This window comes from Melospiza melodia, chromosome Z, assembly GCF_035770615.1.
Source record: "Melospiza melodia melodia isolate bMelMel2 chromosome Z, bMelMel2.pri, whole genome shotgun sequence".
NCBI classification, from domain to species: domain Eukaryota; kingdom Metazoa; phylum Chordata; class Aves; order Passeriformes; family Passerellidae; genus Melospiza; species Melospiza melodia.
The window spans coordinates 3,190,699-3,205,625 of record NC_086226.1 but is presented as its reverse complement, the minus strand read 5'-3'; the positions used below and the strand labels follow the sequence as shown (position 1 = coordinate 3,205,625).

General features: G+C 43.9%; 1 protein-coding gene across 3 annotated transcripts in view; it reads left to right on the top strand.

Moving 5' to 3' along the window:
* Nucleotides 1-14,927, top strand: part of SETBP1 (SET binding protein 1) — a 271,338-nt gene that overhangs the window by 39,597 nt on the left and 216,814 nt on the right. For 2 of the 3 annotated variants that reach the window (XM_063181022.1, XM_063181024.1), the window contains one exon: nt 11,724-11,807. The exons of the other annotated variant lie outside the window; for it this stretch is intronic. In XM_063181022.1, the coding sequence (XP_063037092.1) occupies nt 11,724-11,807 (84 nt within the window). The remainder of the gene's footprint in view (nt 1-11,723; nt 11,808-14,927) is intronic. 3 annotated transcript variants of the gene reach the window in all.

Sequence of the window (14,927 nt, the reverse complement as noted above, 5' to 3'; positions counted from 1 at the left end):
GGTCCTGTCATGGGTCACCAGAGAGGCTTCAGACTCCTCTCATATCTCTGACCCTTCATACAGATTGTGTGGTTGGGCTTCCTTGGCCAGTGAGAGGCAGCTTGTCCCAGAAGTAGTCCCTGAGTGTGTTGTCCCATTTGCCCACAGGTTTAGGCATGATGTGGCACTGGGGGAGCTCCTCTTTAGAGGTGACCATTGTCCTTTGGTCCTTGTGAGGCCAAAGTTGGCAAACATGGTCCCTTAAATTTCACCACCAGTGGTCTTGTAGGTGCTGGAGGTGAATTATCCAGGTCTAGATGGATTCCATATGCCTGTAATAATCCAATATTTGGATGGGAGAACTTTGAAGGTGTTGTATAAATAAAGGAGTCACAGCTGAACACCTCAGATGTGGTAGTGTAGAGATGATCCTACTATTTGAAAAACTACTCTCAGGTCCTCCTATAATGAAAAGATTTCTTGTCATTAAACATGGGAGAAGGGAAGGAATCAGAGACAGTGAAAGTGATTTTTAAATACAAAAACCTCTCAGAGGGAAGGCAAGTCGAGGACCCCAAAATTTCTCAGTGTCACGCCAATAGTCATGGGAGGAAAACATCTTCCCTTATCACAACATACAGATGCAGAATATTTTGAAACCTTGCTACAGAGTGTAAATGTGAAATTATGTGCTTCTGGGATGGCTTCATGCTCAGAAGTTCCAGTTAGAGACATGAAAGTTGGTGCTTGCTGCTCCTTGACCTGCCACAAGTGGCATCCTGTGAGTGAGCACATTAGAGGATCTTCTGGGGCTTTCCCTGCGGGCTACAAAATGCCCAGGGTCCTCATTCCCTTCACAGGATGAATTAGTTGGTTTTGTGGAAAACTGTGACCTCAAAGGGGATGCAGTGTTCAGGAGTCAACTTGGATGCTATTAGCTCGGTGTTGATTGCTCCCAGCTCCCACATCTCAAAATGAAAGTACAAGAAAAAATAACCCTACCCTTCCCGGTTTTCCATGCTGCACCGCCTTCCCATTGATTTTATTGCAGTTCATTGTTATCCCTAATGAGAGAATTCTGATTTAATGGAGTCTTGGACAGATTGTAGTCAGCACAATTCCTCTTTCCTTCCACCCTATTTCTGTAGAATAATGTAATACGATCTTTAGCAAGTCCCTTTTTGTTTAAAGGAATATCCAAATGGGAGAATCAATTGATTGTCATCTTGATGTGCTTCTCTGTTCTCTGGAACACCTTCCTGCAGGAGTAACATCAAATGTAAAGACTGAGGAACTTGACCTGGCAGGTGCCAGCTCTTGGGAATACAAATGCTCAGCTGTAGGAAATATCTCTGTTGCAGCAGCGCTGTGGAAGTAATTAGGCAGAGGATAATGGATGGGTTGCAGTGAGATAGGAGGGAATGACTCCACAGAGGTGCTTCATGGTGAGGTCATAAACTGCAACAGTGGAGCAAGGATGGGCTGGTGATGTCAGCCAAAACCTGTGGTGAAATTTGTCCCCTCACAGGACTTCTCCCTGTCTGTTGCTGCTTTTATAGCTTCCCAAATATGGAGACCCCTCAGCAGGGTGACTGCAGCAAGCGTTAAAGATGGAAAGGCTGCTGTGTTTCCGTTTTACATGAACTACTGGTTTCTGTTTCCCCTGTTACAAAGTATTTTGCATTCACAAAGTAGTTCCTTCTTTCTGACCACTGCAAGTGGGCTGTTTGGGTGGGGAAAGAGTCATTCTCTAGTAGCAGGCACATGGTGTGAATCTTGGTGTCAATCTTGTGGTTGTTCTGGGAAGGTCCAGGAGTTGGATGTGATGATCCTTGTGGTCGGTCCCTTCCAACTCAGAACATTCTATGATTTTTTGATTCTTTATTAGGGATCACAATACCAACATCTGGAAAACTCAATGCAGCCTTTCCTTTGGAGCAACCCTTGACACACTCTGCATGTTGCTTCCCTACACGTACAGATGCGGGTGTTGATAAACAGGGATCCTAAGACTGACAATGTCCATATAGATCAGTGCTTGCAAGTAGAGGAATGATCATGAGTGAAAGCATTCAATTTCTTCAGTTTTGTTCTGTTGTTGGGTCAATGGAAAAACACAACCTTGAATCAGAAGGTACAGCCTTCAGGAGGATCATCTCTGCTCTGTGTTTGGGAAAGACTCAGATGCGGGCACACAGCTAATCCAGGTGCTCCTTCCCTAGCAGTCTGTGCACCACCTTTTCCTCTGGGCAGCATCTGTGCCCAAGCACAGCCCCTGGAAAGAGGAGCTCTGCTCTTCCTCCCCAGCTGCCTCTCCCTGCAGGGGATTCCCCTGCATGATCTCATGCAGCTCTGGTGGTAATTATCATCATCTCATGGCGCAGTGGGGTTTGCCTCCAGAGGAACCAACCGTATGGCTTTTGGCACCCATCTGCACAGGTATGCAACATCTCAGTGCAAGTTAAAAAAAAAAAAAAAAAAAAGAAAAACAAAAAATCAGTAAAAGATGTTGAAAAAGTAGTTTTCTCTTTTCACTCTGCTGTTTAAACAGCTTTGTAGTTGTCTGGTTTAGAAAACTATTTCTCAGGCTAATCTATTCTTTTTTTTTTTAACCTTGAAGTTTTCATTTCAGCTTGAAAAACAAACATAACTTCTGTTTTGCCCACAGACTTACTCCCACCCTGCCAACAATGTTTTGTGATGGCGAGCCATGCAGTTCCTTGAGCCAGCCTCTTTTCTTTTTCCCTTTTCAAAAAGAAAAAAAACCAAAAATCTCTGCTGTCTGCACTTTCCAGGGATGATTTTTTTAAAAGATGCAGTGTGGAAATAATGGTGTATTTTATTTATGTCTTAATTGCAACTTGCTTTATTTCTTTTCCTCTGGTTTGGCAGGGTCAGGAGCTTGGGAAGTGAAGGTGCATCAAAATCCAATGCAACTTTTCCCCCCCTCATAGTCACGCCTCTCCTTGCTCTAGCCTGTGCTACTCTAGGATAAAATAAGGTGACTTGGAGAGTTAAAGGAAATCTTAGCCCAGCATCGCAGTCTGCCTGCCAGCCCAGTTCAGGAGATGAGGATCTCCCTTTTCCTCCTCTGGCTGGAAGTCTCTCAGTGGGAATCTCCTTGCTGGAGTGTGGTGCCTCCTTGCCAGGGGAGCAGCACATGGGCTGATCTCTGTGAACAGGTTAAATAAACAGGACTATGTTTGGGTTAATTGTCACTGGTTCTACTGCTCTCCATTACTGATCTATCTGGGAGCCTGGCCAAGGAGCAGATGTGAGAGACAGCATCATCACCTCCCTCATCGTCTTCATTGTGTCTGGATTTATCTTTTTTTTTCTTTTCCTTATCCCCCCCACCCCTTTTTCTTGTCTTTTATTTTATTTTCTTCTTTTTTTTTTTCTTTTTTCTTTTTTTTTTCCCACTATTTTTGTTTTTCTCTTTGGCTGAGCAAATAGGCCAGATGGCAGTGAGGGGAACAGACAACAAGTGAGCCATGGCATATGGGCAGCCTGTTTAATTTCAACTCCTGTTGGGAAGTGGCTTGCAGGGAGATAAGTTACAAAAGCAGAAGAGGAGGAGGAGTGTGTGTTGCAGGGGAGGGGCAGGAGGAAGGGAAGACCCTTTTTGAGATGAAGCAGCCCAGCTGAGAGGAGTCCGGGGCACAGGGGACTGAAACCTTGGCTGCATTCCTGACACAAAGCAGTAAATTAGCTGTTTCCGAGTCAGTTGGTGCAGGAAGTCTTGTTGGCTGCACATGGGAAGGAGAGATGGGCATGTCTGCCTCCAAACAAGGAGGAGGACATGTCTCCGATTTCCATCTCACTCCCCCTGTCCCAGGCAAGCTCCAGCCAGGTTTAGGACCTGGGATGTGGAGGGGTTTTTTTGCCCAGCTGCAAAAGAGGAATCGTGCTGCCCAGATGATTTTTTTTTTTCCTTTGCAAAGAGGATTGTGTATGTTTTGCTCCTATGGGCATCAAAGTGAGATCACCCACTAAACAGTCCTTTGAATCAAATGCATAACTTCTTAAGTTTTGAAACAAAACAAAATAAAAAGCTGAAACAAAACAAAATTAAAGGCAGCTTAATAACAATGTAGTTGACAGTGACTCCCCTTTTCCATTCTCTTCTCTTTTGGCCTTCTTTTTTCTCTGTGTCAATTTGCTTTTTGGATTCAATGTGCAAGCTATCAGTTTCTGGCTATCTAGTCACATCGTTCATGCATTTTGGATTTTGTGGACTAAGACCAAAGGGAGTCTTGCCTTAAATGTGTCCTGAATGATTTAGGAAGAAAATTAGAGGGAATTACACTAAATTATAAATATGTGAGGCTTCTTGTCTTTGTTTTGATGTACTCAGACTTTGGTAGAGAGTGAGGAGAGGTAGGTGTACTTTTCTTACTTTTTGTAAATGTGTTGCTTTTGAATCTCAGCTTCATTGAAATGTAGTTTACAATGGTAGGAACTTGAGAAGTCATACTCCTGCTGATGCTTAGTGGGTTTTGTATTCCTTGGTACATGTTCTCAACACCTTAATTCTAGAGGTTTTCTTAAGAAAACATCCATTGTGGCCAACAACATCATAATTTTTCTCTATTTGCTCCTCTTTGATGAGAACAAGCACGGGATCCCAATGCAATCATCACTCACATGGACCATTTGGAGCTCTGAGCGTGTTATCAGCATCCTGAGTGGTGGGTGTGCCCGTGTCTGAGATTCAGCTGTGAGCTCCATGCTTGTGCTTGCCAGGGTGGGAAAACTCCACGCACCAATTAGCTCTGGAAATCCTGATTCTCTTGGCAGGGTGCAGATGATCCTGGGCAGCAGTTGCACTCTAAGCCCGCACAAAGAACTTTTTATATGGCTTTAATTCTGCAGAGAAGTTTTTATTCACTAGAGATTCTGCAGAGAAATGATTGTGCATCACTGGCTTGGTGGAGCAGAATTTTAACTTACAGCTCAGGCACTCCTTCACTGATGAGTTTTAACATGAAACAGAAACACAAGGCTGTGATTTATTGGTGAAATATTTAAGATAGATTGTTAAATTATTTAAATAGCAGAGTTTAAAGCAGGCAAGATAAAATAAAACAAAAAAGGCAGTTCATCCAAATAAAAGCTCAGTTTTCCTGAATTTGAAAGCTGCACATTTAGACCCACTAGTTATCTGAAAAAAAAGTTTTCACTTTTATTACCCTCATAAAAAAGCCCTAATTTTGAATCTTTTTCCATTTGATCCCTGCAGACTCTGTTTCATCTGCAGTGCCAGTAATTGTTGCAGCCTCCATCATTTCCTACCATTCATCTAGCAGGTATTTGGGCACTCACCCACACTGCATGCAGTTTTCCTCTTTCTACAAATGCTACTGGAGAAGGTTTTTGACTTACTGTTGGTAAACCAGGTGAGCACTGCTCCAGTGTTCTTGCCTGGGTTTGGACCTCACCCCATCTTGTCTTGCCCTTAGAGGTGACCTTCCATCCTTCCTCAAAAAAGTTTGTTTGCATCTGCTACATTTGTCTTTGCCCAGTTGCCCTCTGGCATCTGTATGACATTGCCACAAAGTAAAATTTGGGATATCTTCTCAAAGGAGGGGACAGAGGTCATACTTGTGGTCTTCAAAAACTCCAGAGGGGTCACAAAAAAAGTGTAGACTTGTGACAGTGTGAATAAAGTGTGAATAAACATAAAGATATTTTGTGGACCCTTGTCATTCATTTAATAGAATCACAGAACAATTTGGGTTGGAAGGGACCTTAAAGATCATCTGGTTTCAATCTCCTGCCACAGGCAGGGCACCTTCCACACCTTCCACTGGGGTTGCTCACAGCCCCATCCAACCTGGCCTTGAACACTTCCAGGGAAGGAGCCTGCACAATTTTTCTAATTTTTTCCCCCTAATTTTGAGATAAAATATATGGGACTTGCTGCATCCTATGGAGCAGTTAATGTTTTCAGTTTCTGTTTGTGTAAGATTCCCCAAATTTGAGAAAGCTTGCTCACTTCCTGAGCCATGTCTGCTCTGAATATCAGATCAGCGTGACACATGAAAAGCAAAGGTGATTAGGCTTTGACATGTCTTCAGTAAAAACTCATGGGAAGTGTTCATCAAGACCCATAGATAGCATGGAAAATTTCAGTCCTTTCTCTTCATCTACTCACATTTCAGCACCAAAAAAGAAATATTTTTCAAGTCTGACCTCCTCTAGCAAGCTCTTCGTCTTGGGCTGTGCATCTGAGAAGGAGAAAACTTTCAAGGTCTGATTCTTTTAAGTGTGGCAGCTGAAAAAAAAGATAATTAGGACAGACAAATCCAAACAGTACTTTTGCAAATGGTATTTTTTCTTCCCCGTGTATCTCTATATTATACTTTTCCACCTGCCTTCAAAGGGAAGCTGATAAAAAGGATTTGCTTGGCCTTTTTGTTGCCGAAGGGGGAAGGGTGCCATTTTTGTGTAGTGCTGCGAGACAGATTCTGCAAGTGAAACTACCCCAGCAGGGGCAATCCTGCCCGGAGGGGACAACTCCAGGGACTGAAGCAGATTTTCTTTTTTTTTTTTCCTTTGCTCTCCTTTGTGGATTTGTTGTGCTGTGGGACCAGGTCTTTTATGGCATGTTAGGAGTGGGGTTTATGGAGCAATCAACTCCATCAGCAGTAGTGGCAATCACATAATGCTTTGGTCTTTTGTAATAGATTTTGTGTGTATGAGCTGAAAGTATGGCCAGGAGGGAAGGGGATGTGAAATGTTGTCTTTTTTTTTTTCTGTCCTTTTTTTTTTTTTTTAGTTGGAAAGAGTCTGTCTGAGTTCCTTTATGCTTTTCAGGCTCAGGGATGAGAGAGAGCGTGCGTACGTGTGCGCGTCTGTGCCCATACAGTCGCTCAAGTGGGAAAAAACCCTGTTTGCAGTTCACACAGGAGGAATTTCTGATGGAGACAACAGTGCTAAGCAGAAAGGCACATCCTGATCTCTAGCAAGTGAGGGGCACGCTGGCGGACACACGCACACAACACATACTCTCCAGGCGCTCTGCATAATACGTGCAAAGCGCTGCCCTTTAATGAACGTAACCTATGGTGGCTGGGATGCAGCCGGCCAGACCTCACCATTAATAAACTGGGAACATTCTTCTCCTTTTTAGTCCCTTTCAATGCCAGCCCTGCGTTTTGATCTCCCTTGAATGCTGCTCCCCCTCATTTGGGGCTCCAATTCTGAGAAGATTTGGCGCATTGTTTGAGGTCGCAGGATGTCGGATTGATTTCGGAGCTTTTGTATTGACTCCGGGCTCCTGAATGAAGCTGTCATGTGTGTCTGTGGTTGGCTAGCAGGCTGTCCGGCTGCAAGCTGTGCCTTCCTTTGTTGTTTAGGCCTCATTGAGCTGAGGGAAGAGGCTCATTTCAGGGTGATTTACCACCACCCAAACACCAGCTGTCTGTTGTACTGCTGCTTGCCTCCACCTTGGATTCAGTTCTTGTTTCCCTTCCTTTCCCCCCTTCTCTCCCACTCTACCACTGTAGGCACTTGGGTACTGGTTCTTCAAAATGTGTGGATCACCCTGACAGAACAGCAAAAAAAGCATAACAAACACTGAATGTGTTGTTCTTCCTAATGGTGTTTATGCAGCCAGGGGGATTTTTAGAGTTTGCTGTTGCAGTGCTATACATAGGCTCAAAGAATGACATGCCCTGTTGGAAGGGACTCACAAAGATCATCGAGTCCAAGTCCTGGCCCTGCACAGGACAGCCCCAAGGATCATACTGTGTGCCTAAGAACCTTGTCCAAATGCTTTTTGGACTCTGGCAGAGTCCTTCTCTGCCAGAGGCCTTGAGGCCTTGAGGCCTTCTCTGGGGTGGTTCCAGTGCCCGACCACCCTCTGAGTGGTTGTGCCAGCTCCCTAGGGAAAAGGCTGCTTCCAGTATTTTCAATTGCCATTGCTCAAAAGAGAGAAAGGCTAATGAAAACCAAGCAGGTTAGAACCCAGCTGGACCTGTCAGCTTCTGCAAGGTGCATGGCACAGTGCTAAGCCAAGCCCACCTCTGGGGCTGAGCTTTCCAGCCACAGGCTTGGAAGGCAGGATCCTACTGTCAGTGCCAGCCAGCAGCTCCAGAGCAGAGAGCCTGGCAGCTCCCTGGAGGCCGGCTGGTGCCATGTGCCTCGTGTCTGACTCCTTTAAGCAGGGCTGGCAGCTCCACACGGGATGGCTCTGGGCAACGCTGCTGTGATTTGTGCGTGCCCTGCATCTCCCCTGGAGCTGCTGGCGTGAAACGAGTTGTGACCAACCCTCATTTGACTTCTGGGTGATGCAGTTCAGTTTTTCTCGACCACAGGCTGTTAAAACTGGCAACTGCTCAGCTCCTATCACCCGTGCAGCTGAGATAATTAAGCCTGTTACTATTATTACGGAGGTTTTTTTTTTTTATTTTTCTGCAAACTTTGGCCAGCTGCTGGAGCCCATGGTGTAAGGAGGTGGGTGAGGCCAGCCAGATTCCCTGTAAGAGGTGGATAATGGGACATATGTCAAGGAGCCTTCTTGCTCTTTTGCCTTGTGAAGGGTGATGTCTGGCGGTGGATGCGAGTCAGCGGAAGGCAAAGCAATCTTCCCTGTTGGAAAACCTTGTGCCTACCTGCTTCTTAACAATAGCGCCTCATGTTATCAAAAAGCCAGGAAACATAGAAATTATTCTCAATGAATTAAGACCAAACATCTATACCCAGTCAGATGAGGCTCCTCTCTTTTTCTCTTTCCCCTGTGAGCATCAAGCACTACTGGACGAAGAAAGGAGGGAAATATTGGGACGCAACAACCACAGCAGGATAGCCCCTGCAAGGTGTTTTAATTTCTTAATGAACTCCTTGGGCACTAGAAACTGTGAAATAACATACAGATAAACAAACAAAAACTCCCTAACCCTTAGCACCCTGCAGGGCTCTGTTTCAGATCGCTGAATAAAAGCTGAAGTTGCACATGCATGTTTAATGTAACACAAGGCGTGTGCTGTGGAAAAGCATGCTTTCCTCTAATCTGGTTCCAGACAGAAGCATCCAAACAGAAGCCCCTTTCCCTATCCCCACTGAACTGCTTGGTGTATGTGAGGAAACCCCTGAATGACAAGGCTTCCATCTGCTCTGGAACAGAGTTGCGACTGGCTGCAAATGTTGTCCATATGCTTTTTTTTTTTTTTTCCCTTTTGCCTTTCAACTTAGCTGCCTAATGTTAGACACCTATCTGCAAATTAATCATCTGCTCATAAGGAGTTCTCTTAAAATAAGGTGGAGGTAGTAGCTCATTCGTCCAGAGCACATTAAGAGAGGTGCGTCTGCAGCTGGAAACGGAGGTGGGATTATTTATCCAGTGTATTGCTTTCATTTGGGTTTTTTTAGGGAATTGAAGAGCCCCTTCATTCTTGTAGTGTCAGAGGAAAAGGAAAAAGCTCTCAGGTTTTGGGTTCATATTTTCCTTGTACTCTTGATTTTCCATGTGTGTATGGGCAACATCTTGTAATTTCTCTCTGTGAAATAAAACTGGTGATACTTCTGTTTGGACAGGAGAACATGGCCATGGTTTGCCATGAGCTCAGGTGGCATTAGACCCATGGAAGGGTATAAAAGTGGGAATATTTTTCCCCTGGCTTGTGGTTAAGGAAGGGTTGGATTATTTTATTTGACATAACAACTTTGCAGTGGACAGTGGGACAAGCTGAGCACCAATGAGACATATGAGGATATAGTTTCCTTACCACAAGTGTATGTTTATTCTATAGCCACCCCAAGGCATCCAGTGGCCTTTTGGGACATGTGTGAGTCTTTCCCAGTTCTTTTTATAGTTCCAACTTGTCTCATATGCTGAGGGGTGTCTAGAAGATACTCTGTGGTTAGACAAAGGGGTCTCTCCCCTCTCAGTTTCCTGTCTCTAACACAGCATTTTAATACACTTGCTTTAACTTACAGTTTAAGCTCTTCTTTCTGAGGAAAAAAAAGTACTTTAATAGATTACAGACCAGTTGTTGAAGGATTGTAGTAATGGGGCAAGAGTGAAACACCTTTGACAGATGGGAGTCACAGGCAGAGGAGGCCAGTTGGAAGCAGTCCCCTGAAAACCTCGGAGTCTGCCAGTTTGTAATCAGCAGCCCAAACATGAGGAATTTTGGGTAGTTATCAGATTAGGTATCAGTACAACCTTTTCAGTGTCGTAGTTTTTTCCCAGCTTCTGTTTTGGAAAGAGAGAATAAGACATTTTCTGCACATTATGTGACCTTGCTGAGATTTGTGAGATGCTGAGCTCACCAAGTAAGAGACCTCTCCACACCTGGCAGGTTGCAGACTCTCCCAAGGTGACCAAAAGTTTATCTGCCAGTTTTTAATTCCTGCCACCAAGGGTCATCTCTCTGCTGTGCCCTGACATTGAGCAATGGCTGCAATTCCTTTTAATTGTGCCCTTTCCCTTCCTCATCATTTAGGGCAGAGCGCTTCCACTTGGCTAAACTCACTGACTGTGTTAGGATCTTCTTTTCTATAGAAATTAATCCAGCTGAAATCTCATGACTGTTCATGGCTGCGCACGAGCAGATTCTCCCTCTGTTCCCCAGCAGATGCCAAGAGTGTTTATTTTTCAGCTGTGGACAGCAAAAGTCTGGAAGTAGGCAATGTCTTTGTGTGCATGCCGAACGAAAAACAAGTAATTGTGATACATTTGTGGGGACTTCACTGGCTCTTCTTGACTCCATGCCGTTAAAATTCAAGCAGCGTTTTGACATCTGGAATCTCAGCTCCTTTCTGCCAAGGTGATTTATCAAGATGTCCAGGTTTGATAAGCAACAAAAATACTTTGGTGAAGAACCAAAGTGACAAATAATCCCCAGAAAAGAACCCTGTTAGCATGAGGAACCTTGCTGCTTGGATCATATTCAGTCAGTCTGATGGGTTTTCAACAAAAATAAAGGTCTGCTTCTCTCCCAGACTGTTGGTTACAGGTAAAAGGACAGTGAGTGGACTCTGTTTCTTTGCAAATCTCTGTTGGTTTGAGCATCAATCCCTGGAAGCATCCAAGACCAGATTAGACAGACTAGACAGAGTTTGGAGCAACCTGGTCAAGGGGAATATGTCCCTGCCCATGGCAGGGGTTGGAACAGGGTGATCTCTCAGGTCCCTTCCAAGCCAAGCATTCTATGTGTCTATGTCACAGACATTGCAGAGTTGCACCAGCAGTGTCAGGTGAGAGTGTGCTCTTGGATTCCTGGCACGGGCTTACCAGGGGTGATGTGGACCCATTGTTCTACTGGGAGCAAATCTCTCCTGAGGACTTTATTTCACCAAATCTGGGCACATTAGAAGCAAGTAGGCATTAATTTGGTAAAGGTGAACAGAAGTAGTAGTGTATGAGCTTTTCCTCAAGTCACTGCTGTTTGGTATTGGGGTGAGTATGCTAGACATGTTCCTGTTCATGCAAGTGTATGAGAACCATGGGTTAAAATAAAATTTATTTCTTTTCAGCTTTGCTTTACCGCTGTCGTTTTCCACACACCTTGCCTTCCTTCTGCCTCTGTATGACTTCCCTAATGTTGGGATATTATCCTTTGGGGAAGTCTTCTTGGCAGATTGGCAGTTCCCCCTCAGTGAAAGTGAACTTCCCAGCTGCACAAGAAGGGTCCACAGGCTGCCCTTTCTTCCCCTGCTCCTGATCACAAATACAAGCCTCTTGGTCTTCAGTGGTTCAGAGTGTGCTGATGTTTTTCCTTCCTTATCTCTTATAGGGAAAAGTCATTGGAGATTCAAAACTGCTTATGAGTTGTGGTTGCAGAAAAGGGAAAAGTTCTCAAGTGAAAGACTCAGATCAGGTCAGTCAATATGTACCTTAACTGGTGAAATCTGAGAATGTCTTAACACCTGGTGGATTTGATCTGTGTTGTTGCATATCAGAATTCCTGGACACAAACAGAATCCTTGGCATGATTGACAATGGTACAACATTAATGTTCTTGTGTTTGTTACTTGTAGAAAAACCCTCAAGCAAGGTTGGGGATTCATTGCACTAGGAGATGTTAATTCCCTAGCCTGGCTTATTCCCATCTGGTTTATTTATTCATGAATTCTGTTTCTTTATAAGAATCCACTTCAGGCAATGCCTCTCTTAAAGAATATTGCTTTTCCTTGCTGGCTAAATGCATGCAACCTTTGGTCTCCTACTGTAGCTGCCTGGATGGGTGGTAGCTCATTGCATGCTTTTGTTCTGAAGTGACACCATTACAAGGACATTCTTTATTGGGGTTCCTCATGACATTTGTTCACAAACTGATGGCCGGGTTTCAATATTCATTACTTGGAATGAATGGCCCCTTATTCTAAAATTGGTCAAATTGACATTGGTGGGATCACTGGTAGGGTTCAGTAATTGCAAGTGAGATGGACTGTGCTTGGAATAACAGCCAGCTGGTGGCCTCTTCCTTCCCCCTACCACTTGGCACTCATTCAGACTAGCCAAGTTCATCCCTGACAAACTACTTTTAGTCCTTATGGCCTCCTGTCTTCATAGCTAAAGATGAGTTTGAATCTGGAGATCATTTTTTTCCAAAGATGAAACAAAATTTGGTTTGAGCATAAACATTTTATAAAATCAGGTCACCCAATGTTAAATGTGGCAGAGTGAAGCAAGTTCTCAATTATCAAGGAACTTTGCTCTCTAATGTATCTTGAGGACAGCCTGTGACTGGGTTTAGACCTGGGGCAGATTCAAACTGTGTCCATGAAGCTCCAGAAACTCCTGATAGTTTCCTGAAAGGAGAAGACGTGAATTCTCAGGAAGAAAAGTGTTTTTCACCTTCAACAGGCATGTTCATCAACTTTAATTAACAATAGTGTCTCAAAGCCTTGTCTTGTTAATGTTTGAGATTTGAGAACAGATCTATCTTATCTATAAACCTATCCATCCATCAATATACCTGTTGCGCAGTATTCCCTGTTGTGAGGACTGTTGGTCACACTTACAAATTCTTTTTAGAATTAAGTCTTTCATTGATTTCCTTTGTTTTGCTTTGGTGCTTTTAGTAGAATTTTCAAATTAACAAATTAATTGTCATGAGCTGTATCATCAGTTTACCATCAAGACAAGGATTCATATTACTTTTCTTTAAAAGACTAGCTTCCCATTCTTTCAAATGCAAGCTTAATATTCTCATTTTGAGGTTCTAACACATCAGGGGAACATTAATTTAGAAATAAACACTCTCACTAATCTTAGTCTTTTGTATTTTGATGTACTTGGGTTGAATTACTTTAAGGGGGACCAGAAAACCATTAAAGCACTGGTAGCATTGATTAGAAACAAAGTTGGAAGATTTTGATTGCAGAGAGGTTTTACAAAGCACTATCTCTAGCAAACCCTGTGTAGTAGACCTCAAACTCACAAATGGCAATATTTTAATTAGAGTGTAGGCAACAGTTTTCAGAGGGGAAAAAATATCCCATTCTCTTTGATGGTTTCTGGAACAGTGATAAAATATTTTTTGCATTCAGTTACTTCCTGAAATCTAATTTTTGATGCCTGATGATGTGTTGAGGTACACAATAAAGAGGTACCATATCAGTACCTCTTTATTTGCTGTGTCAACATAAACTGTTGGGCAAGTGCTCGCTTCAGAGGCTGCAAAGCTCATTCTTCATGCTCCTGGCAGGGTCCTGTCTATATTTCAGGGGATAGGAGGTAGATGGGGAGGAAACTAGTACAGGAGGGTGGGTGGCAGTGTGGAACATTTGTTTGTGAATGCAGGACCTCACTCAGCTTATAAATTATCCCCTGGGCCTTGTAGATAAACACAGACTTCTATGGTGACATGGGCTGGGAAAGGCAAACACTTGCTGATGATTGTAGGGTAATCCTCCAGGACACTAATTGCCAGAAAACCAAGGAAGCATTTTTTTAGGAGCAGCTTGTTTCACTTTGTGAAGGGGAAAAACAGTGCTCTGGATTTAGTTTTGTTTGTAGAGCTCTACCCCTGCCTCCTGCACCTTGTCTCAGATTTTAAAGATTTGCCTTCATTATTGTTATTGTTGTTGGGACCTTTTTATTTTTTTTTCCCTACATTACTTTGTGTTTCACTCTGGTGCCTCTGTAAAGTTATGTGAAAATGCAACTTAGTTTTCATTTGCATGAATGTATGCATAAATACATATGTGGTTTTTATACCATTAGCTATTTAAAGGCTTGGTTTTAAAGTCACCAACTACTTTTCAGCTGAAATTTTTGTGAGAGGTGATGTTTACCAAAGAGCTGACTTTTCTTTCATTACTTCAAGGGAATTTGGAAACTGGCAAAAAAATCCTAAATACACTGCCCCAGCTTAACCAAATCATAACCTCATTGCCAACGATTTAATTTACCAACACTTCTTACTCCAGCCTGGAGAAGAGGAGACTTAGGGGAGACCTCGTTGTGGGTAAAACTTCTTTGTGAGGGGAAGAGGAGGGGCAGACACTGATCTCTTCACTCTTGTGAGCAGACAGGAGTTGAGAAAACGGCATGAAGCTGAATCAGAGGAGGTTTGGGTTGGATCTCAGGGAAAGGCTCTTCCCCAGAGGGTGCTGGCCCTGCCCAGGCTCCCCAGGGATGGGCACAGCCCCGAGGCTGCCAGAGCTCCAGGAGCCTTTGGACAGCACTGCCAGGGATGCACAGGGTGGGATTGCTGGGGGTCTGTGCAGGGCTAAGAGTTGCACTTGATGATCTTGATTCAACTCAGAACATTCTGTGATTCTGTGATTCTCCAGGATGCCTCTAAAAGCAATGGCACTTCTTGACCTGCGCCCTGCTTCCCTGAGTTTGGCAAGGACACCAACTATCTGCATGGTATTTTCCATGTTGCAAGTCGCCAGTGTGTAAAACCTGGGCCTGTCAAGGGCAGAAGTCCAAGTGGGCTTAAACAGGGCTGGGGTTTCACAACAGGCACAGGGAACCTGTTGGGTTT